At 56.9% G+C, this 8040-nt stretch overlaps 1 protein-coding gene across 1 annotated transcript in view; it reads right to left on the reverse strand.

Annotated features, from left to right (window-relative positions):
* Positions 1–1467, reverse strand: part of ALOX15 (arachidonate 15-lipoxygenase) — a 7512-nt gene extending 6045 nt beyond the window's left edge. The window contains exons 1-2 of the mRNA XM_077746816.1: positions 1272–1467; positions 51–255 (exon numbers count right to left, since the gene is read on the reverse strand). Coding sequence (XP_077602942.1) covers positions 51–255; positions 1272–1406 — 340 coding nt within the window. The 5' untranslated portion in view covers positions 1407–1467. The remainder of the gene's footprint in view (positions 1–50; positions 256–1271) is intronic.
* Between the last annotated feature and the right edge of the window lie 6573 nt (positions 1468–8040).

An 8040-nucleotide genomic window follows, 5' to 3' on the forward strand; every position in this document is an offset into this window, starting at 1 on the left:
GTCCCCCCCACCCCTGACCAGGGCTCCTCACACCCCCAGCCCCGGCTCACCGGTGCCCTCGGCGAGGGCCAGCACGTCGGTGCCCTCCACCCAGCGGTAGCACGGGAACTTGAACTCGGGCCCGCCGGCCCCGGGGCCCTGCACCGACACCCAGTTGCAGAACCAGGCGTCGTCCTGAAGGAAGTGCCACTTGCGCAGCTTCACGAAGAGCAGCGGCCCCAGGTACTCCTGCACGTCCTCCTCGAACGCCTCTTCCTGCCGGCGACACAGGCGGCTCAGCCCCTGCGGGGCCCCCGGGAGCAGCCCTGGGACCGAGCCCTGCGCCCTTCTGGCGGCTTCTGCGAAGGAGCCCCAGAGACACGGGGGCGCACGGAGCGGGGGGGCCCCACGACTCCACGTGGGTCGGGGTGAGGCGGAGGAGGGAAGACGCGGAGGCGCACCCCCTCTTTCCTTCGCTTCTTCCCCCCGGTCGTCACCCCGAGGGCGCGCACCCGGGCCCTGGNCGCGGCCAAGGGCAGCCGAGCCGCGTCGTGGGGCTGGGGCGCAGGGCAGCGCTGCGGGGAGACGGGCACGCCGCCCTCGTCCAGTCCCGGAGGTAATCCACGGGCTCTGGGCGAGTCCCGGGGACACACGGAAGCCACGCACGTGTCCTGCGCGGAGGCACGTTTGAGGGGCGTCATGTTTGGGAGAAACCGCTCGGGCTGCAGAAGGGCAGGCCGGGGCGAGGGGAGAGGAGGAGAGGGCGAAGGCGACTCAGGTTCAAGGGGGCCCTGGTGGGCAGGGCTGGGGCGGAGCTCTGGGCCCGAGGCCGGAGAGGTCCGGGAGACAGAGCTGGCAGCGTGCGCCCTCGGTCACGGGCGGAGAAAGGGAAGCGCAAGCAACCGCTGGGAGTGGAGGGGTGCGGGGTAGGGGTGGAGGGGGGGGCTGAGAAGAGGGGAGGCCCNGCCGTGAGGACCGGTGGGTCGGAGCCGGGGCGAGTGCCGGGTAGACGCGGTGAGAGCGGGGAAGTGGGTGGGGAACGCGGTGTTCCCGTCTCTGGGCGCCTCGCCGGCGCCCGCGTCCCGGCCGGGCCCAGGGAAAGCCCGCGGGGCCCACACCCAGCGACGGTGCAGAAGGCTTGACACGGCAGCTTTTAAAACTAGGGGACGCGGGAGGGCGGACGGCCTGTTCGAGGAAAGGCCGAGCTCTGCGCCACGACGCGAGGCCAGCAGGCGGTCAAGTCCAAGGAGGGCNGCTCACCTGGCCCCGCCGCGTCCCGGCCCTCCGCTCACCTGGTCCCGCGCCGGCCGCAGTCTCCTCTTGAGCTCCGCCTCCCCGTGCTGGCCCACCAGCGACAGCTGCACTTGGTTGTTGGAGCCCGCGCACAGCGAGGAGCCTGTGGACACGCGGACGCGGTAGAGACCCATCCTGCCTGAAGACCAACTGGCCAACGAGAGGGAAGGAGAGTGGCCGCGCTAAATATCAGAGCCGGGACCCACCCCTCGGGAGCCTAGCTGATCCGGATCCGAGGGTGTGGTGGCCCCCGGGGTCTCCAACCAACCCCGGAACACCCCTGAGCTCCGCCCCCTCACCCCCATTCCAAGAAGGCGGTCCTGGCGGGGGCGGGGAGGGGGAGGCAGGCAGTGAGCCCCGTGGGGGGGGGAGAGGGAAGGGGACTTTCCANAACCCGATGTGGGGCTTGAACTCATGAACTTGGAGACCATGACCTGAGCGGAAGTGGGATGCTCCAGGGACTAAGGCACTCAGGCGCCCCAAGGCGGCCTCATCTAAACACACGCATGCGCGCACGAGCACATACCCACTGGGGCTTCCCGCAGTGGGTCGTCTCTGGGAGGGTCCTGCTGAAGGTGGCCNGGCAGCTGGGCAAGGTGCAGCGCGACCCCCCAGCTAACTTCTTCCAGCACTTGCAGGCCTTCCCTGCGCCAAGCTCTGCGGCTCACCCCTACCTGCCTGCGGTGCAGGACGGAAGGCCAAGCTTCTTGGCATTCAGGGCTCTTGCTCACGCCGGCCCCACCCCAACCCCCCGCCTCGTTCCACACCCCCCCATCCTTGGGGTGGAGCCCTGTGGTTCCCAGAACCCACCCTGCGGTTTGCTTTCAGCCCCTGTTGCTAGGAAGTTCCACTCAGCCTTCTAACCGCTGGCCCCATGACAGTGTTTCAGAGCCCTTCCTGGTGATCCCGCCGCTACCTGCCCCTGCTCGCCATTTCCCCCACGACAGCTCACCGCCTTTCCCCTCTACTGCCTTGCCCTGCGCGCACCTTAGCACCGCGCGCGCAGCACTACAGGACTTTGTGTGAGCGTCCGGGTCCCCAACCGCGGGGAGCCCACTTCCGCTTGGCAGGGGCCACAGTCCCCGCCGGTCTTCCGAATGTTTGCTTCCCCCGGATGTCGTGCAGTATCAGCCTTGCGGTGTCCAGAGGTGTTTGCCAAAACCCACTGAGCACAAAGACCCATTATACAGAAGCCCTTCCCTTGGGGAGACAAAGGCAAACAAGGTAAGTCCCAGGCAGTATAAATAATGAAGGACCAGCGAGGGCGACTCCAGCGACGTCCTGACCCGGACAGTAAGCCCGATAAGACCAGCGAAGTCAGAAGTGTGGCAAAGGTGGTTGCTTTTTTCATAGGTGCTAAGTGGGAAAGGTAGAAAGTGGTCTCCCCCGGGTCTCCGCTGAGCCCCCGCCACCCGGCTTCCCCACCGCCTGGGGTCACTGGCCTGTCTTCCCTGTGCACGTTCACAAGCAGCCTCACGCCCTTGCCTACACGCGGTGGTACAGTCCACACACCGGTCCAGAGCGTGGTCTGTCCACACTGCAGCAAAAGTCCGGAGATCATCCCGTCAGTACTTAAGAGCGTCCTTGTTCCTTTTTTTCTGTTTTTTTTTTATGTCTTTATTTTGAGAGACAAAGACAGAGAGTGAGCTGGGGAGGGGCAGAGAGAGAGGGAGACACAGAATCTAAAACAAGCTCCAGGCTCTGAGCTGTCAGCACAGAGCCCAACACAGGGCTCGAACCCACGAACAATGAGATCATGACCTGAGCCGAAGTCAGACGCTCAACCGACTGAGCCCTCCAGGCGCCCCAAGAGCGTCCTTGTTCTTAAGGGCACCACTGTTTTGGGGCGCCTGGGGGGCTCAGTCGGTTGAACGTCCGACTTCGGCTCAGGTCATGATCTCACTGTTCATGTGAGTTCGAGCCCCGCGTCGGCTCCGTGCTGACTGTGTGGAGCCTGCTTGAGATTCTGCGTCTCTCTCTCTCTCTCACTGCTCCTCCCCTGCTCACTCTCGCTCTCAAAAATAAGGATTTTAATTGAAGTAAATATTTTTTAAAAGGGCGCCACTGTTTTGATGTAGCAAAACATAGTCCACCAGTTTTGTCTAAGTGGACGTTATATTCCCCTCTGCTGTCTGCCCACCCCTCCCTTGCAAACGATCAGCTCGATCCACATTTGGGGCCCCCATGTGATCAAGAGCCACCCCAATGGGGCGCCTGAGTAGCTCAGTCGGTTAAGGGTTGGACTTTGGCTCAGGTCATGGTCTCGCCATCTGTGGATTCAGGCCCCGCGTAGGGCTCTGTGCTGACAGCTCGGAGCCTGGAGCTGCTTCGGATTCTGCGTCTCTCTCTGTCCGTCCCTCCCCTGCTCGGGCTCTATGTCTAAGAGACACCCCCGTTAGACACCACAGAGAAGTCAGTACTGAATGTAGCAAATCGTCTTCCTTCTTCAGGAAGAGCCACACAAGGCGTCTCTGTTACCCTGGGCGATGCTAACTTCGAGCGCACAGTTGGGAATCTTTTCACTTAGAGCATCTGGCATCGGAACTCCCCGTTCTCCACATACATGATTAAAATTCCAGGTTAAAAACAAAGGCAGGGGAGGTTTTCCCAGAAACCATCGGGCGCCTCTCCCTATCTATCTTGCCCAAAACTGGACACCAACCCCCAATTCTTCAAGCAGACACGGGAGATGGAGGCATCCGGTCCCTGGGCCTGGTGGGGACTAACCTGTGCCTCCCAAGGAAGGGCGGGCGCAAACCTGCAACGTGGGTCTCCCCACCAAGTCCACAGGGGCTCTGGCGGGGGCGGGGCAGGGGAGTCTGCTGCGGTTTGTTTGGGAAAGACCGAAGTTCACAAGAACACCTAAAAGAGAAAAGTCACTGTAAACCCTTACAAAAAAGTGCAACATAATACAGAAGAGAGGCATTATATTTGGATTTTTGAAGTTGTTACAGGTTTTTTTTTTTCATGTTTGTTTGTTTTTGAAAGAGAGAAGGAGACACAGAATCCGAAGCAGCTCCAGGCTCTGAGCTGTCAGCACAGAGCCCGACGCGGGGCTCGAACCCACGAACCGTGAGATCGTGACCTGAGCCGAAGTCAGATGCTCAACTGACTGAGCCCCCCAGGCGCCCCTATAGGTTTTCATAAGGGGGTGCTGCTGCGTACGAACGCGTGTGCCTCTTCTCAGTGTACTTCTGTTTATAGCGAACAGGGAAATGTTCATTCCCACCGTAAAACGGTAAAGGGGAGTGTACGTGACCCAAATCGCCCTGGGAAAAATAGGAACAGTTCCAAGCACAGGAGGAAGGACCGATGCGCACGTCTGGCCACCGTGATAACCAGGGGGAGAGAAGGTCCGACCCGTCCGCCAGCACACGGTGCTCACGCTCCAGGGTCAGGGAGAGAGGGGGTCCTGAGATGCTGAATTAGCCAAAGTCCTAAAGGGAAGCATTAATGTGCAAACACAACTCTACCCCCTCCTGGGAGACGAATCCACCGGCTGCCCTTGAACCACAGTGAGACCTTCAGGATGTGTGCATATTTTCTTAGAATAGTAACAAAGCAGGTCAACGTATCATAATAACGCTACAAACCTTCCTGGACTCTGGCCAAGTGAAACTAAAGGAACACGGCAGCTCAGGGAGGAAAGGCAGTAAAACTTACGAGGAAGATACGCCCGCCAAGCACACATAGTCTGGGAGACCCTCGCATATGATGATCTGAGACAATATTCTCTGGGGATGCGGGGGGAGGGGCGGGGGTGATTTCAGTAATGCCAAGAAAACATCAGAAGAAGTATTTTAGCAACTGGATGAGTGTTATCTTATTTCTAGAGAAAAACAAGACCGAGCAGGAGCCAAACAGGCCATGACCTTGCTGTTGTAACATAGGTTGAAATATAACGACTGCAGGTTTTGTAATCACCGCATAAACGTTTATCTTGCGTGCAGTTTGAGGTGTATGCGAAAGACCCATTATCTTCAATTTGTCGCTGCGGTTTAACTGTTTAAGGAAATCTAAGCTTGCAACTAATGTTCAAATTTAAAATCTATATTTCGGAGTTCTGTTTGCAGATTATGGTTAATATAAATAAAATACACGTGTGGGGGTGTTGTCTCTCGGGGCAAAAAAATCCTCAAACTTTTCGCTATCAACAATGAGCATCAAACTCTGTCCAACGAATAAGCATTAAAAAAGTAACAAGGGCACAATAAAGCATTAGCAATGGTTATTTCTAGGGGGTGGGGGAAGGAACGCTCATTTTTTACATAGTTCGGATTTTTTTTTAAGTTACAGAAGTGTGAGTTATTTTTGTAATCTCAAAATTTTGGTCTTGAACAAAATCCAAAGCTATAAAATGCTATCGTTAAAGCACTTACCTGTAATCAAATGTGGCCATATAGGGAAGCTGTGAAGCTAAAGTTTAATTTTCTTTTATCAATACAATGCAGAAAAACTAAAATGTAGCAGATAAACTCATCTTCCGTGAAAATGGCACAAACTTAACAATTTTCTTACAAATTAAAACTGGGGTTGAGGCGCACCTGGCTGGCTCAGTGAGTAGAGCATGCGACTCTCGATCTTGGGGTTATGAGTTTGAGCCCCACTGTGGACACAGAGCTTACTTTAAAAATAGTGAGGGACGCCTGAGGGGCTCCGTCGGTTAAGCATCCAGTTTCTGCTCAGGTCATGATCTCGCAGTTGGTGAGTTCGAGCCCCGCGTCAGGCTCCGTGCTGACAGCTTGGAGCCTGGAGCTGCTTGGGATTCTGTGTCACCCTCTCTCTCTCCCCTTTCCCTGCTCATGCTGTGTCTCTCGCGCTCCCAAAAATAAATAAACATTTTTAAAAAGTTTTAAATGTTACTGAAGAGTTGAGAAGACACCCAAAGGTCATTCACAGTTAACTTGTTGCTAGATTCAGCGAGGTTACCTCCTGTTGCATTGTGACCTTGAGAGGTGAAACCGAGGTCACCTCCCCCACTTGGGGGACAGTGGTATCTACGGAGGTTATCCTTTGCCTGTCCAGCCATTGTATGGGGACGTGAGGGGGCAGATGACTTTCTCTTGAGCTCACGGGTCTTCAGAAGGAGAAGAATCTCACCAACAAAGCAGTACTTAAGGAAACACTCTTGAGAAATCTCGCCCATCCCTGGACCTGATTTAGATGACGAAACTCCTGGCCTCACACGCGATGTGGTGATGGGATTAGGCTTTGGGGCCTTGGGAGGAGGTGAGTGTGGGGGGGATATTGCATCACTGGGGCAGAGCATGGTGGCCAGTCTTCAGAGCACCCCCCCCATGATCCATACCTCACGGTATTTATTCCCTCACGTAGTTTCCTCCCACAGTGCATCAGGATTGGTCTGCACAACCAACGGAATACAGCAGAGGTGATGGTATAGGACTCCTGAAACTAGGTCCTAAAAGACGTCTCTCCTTCTCTTTCCCCCTCTCTCTCTTTGCTTTTCTGGGAGAAATCAGCTGCCATGGCATAAGGACAATCAAGAAACTCCATGAAGGGGTCCTTGTGACAAGGTAGTGAGCCGCCCGCCAGAGCCTGTGAGGAAGTGAGCTCCCAGCCCTCAGCTCATGAGGGAGCCATCTTGGAAGCATTACCTCGGGCCCCAGTAAAGCCTCGGACGACCACAGCCCCTGCCAACACCTTGACTGTAACCTCGGGAGAGAGGTTGTGCTGGCATCACCGGAGGCCCTCAGAAACCGTGTGAGATAATAAATGTTTGTTGCCCCCAAGCTACTGAGTTTGGGATAATGGTACTACAGCAATAAATAACCAACATGGTCCACATACTTCACTTCTGAATCTTCAAATTCATAAGCTTCTGTGGGTCAAAAAAACATCCGTGGTGAACTTACTGCCTACAAGTCAGGCCTCACTCAGACGTCCCTCCCTTATTAGTACCTGCTACCAGCCTTGCCGCTCCCACCGGTGCCCAGTGAGACCACAGCTGTTGTACAGACAGATTTCACCAAGTCGTGGAAACGTACCAGACAACGGATCGATTGGCAAAGCTGCTACTACGCGAAGGGCCGCCCGTGCGGGACAATCCGGACAGGGGCTGATTAGGATCTGGGGCACCCCATCAGTAGGTGGCCCACTGGCTGCAGTGAAAGGGACAGGCACGGACACCCAGCAAAGCTCTGGCACACAGGGGATGTCCGCTGGCCCTTTCTGGGTGCCCTCCTCTGTCCCCACGTGACAACAGGCGGTGCCCTCAAATTAAGGCCAGAGGGGGCCCCTCCTAGGCCCTCACACATCTGTCTTCCCCCACGGCCATCGCCTATGCCCGGGTGATGTTCCCAACCCCTTTACATCAGGCTTTCGAAACTCAAAAATCCAAACTGAGGCTCAAGTCCAGTAGGTCCAGCTGAAATTGTGGAAGGAAGTGCCAGGATCATAAAAACACACAGGGTCCCGGGCGGGGCTCAGACTCCAGAACCGTGAGATCATGACCTGATCCGAAGCCAAGAGTCGGCCGCTTAACCGACTGAGCCCCCCGGGCGTCCGGACGTGAACCCAACTGTCGAGGCCTTTGCTGGGCGGCTCGTGCACGGCTCTGCGGGGGACCTGGGATCTGCCCACAGAATTTGAGGCGCTCTGCTCCTCAGGGGCCTGGTTTTACATCCTCTTGCGTGAAAGAAGGGGTTTGTCATCGGGTGTTGCCCGGGCTGGCAGAGCAGGGCTGCCCCAGGTGACAGGAGGTGAGGGGAAGGCAAGGCAGGGGAAGTAACAGAGACCCACCCCCCCCCC

Source organism: Crocuta crocuta, unplaced genomic scaffold (genome assembly GCF_008692635.1).
Source record: "Crocuta crocuta isolate KB4526 unplaced genomic scaffold, BGI_CrCroc_1.0 scaffold139, whole genome shotgun sequence".
Lineage (NCBI taxonomy): Eukaryota > Metazoa > Chordata > Mammalia > Carnivora > Hyaenidae > Crocuta > Crocuta crocuta.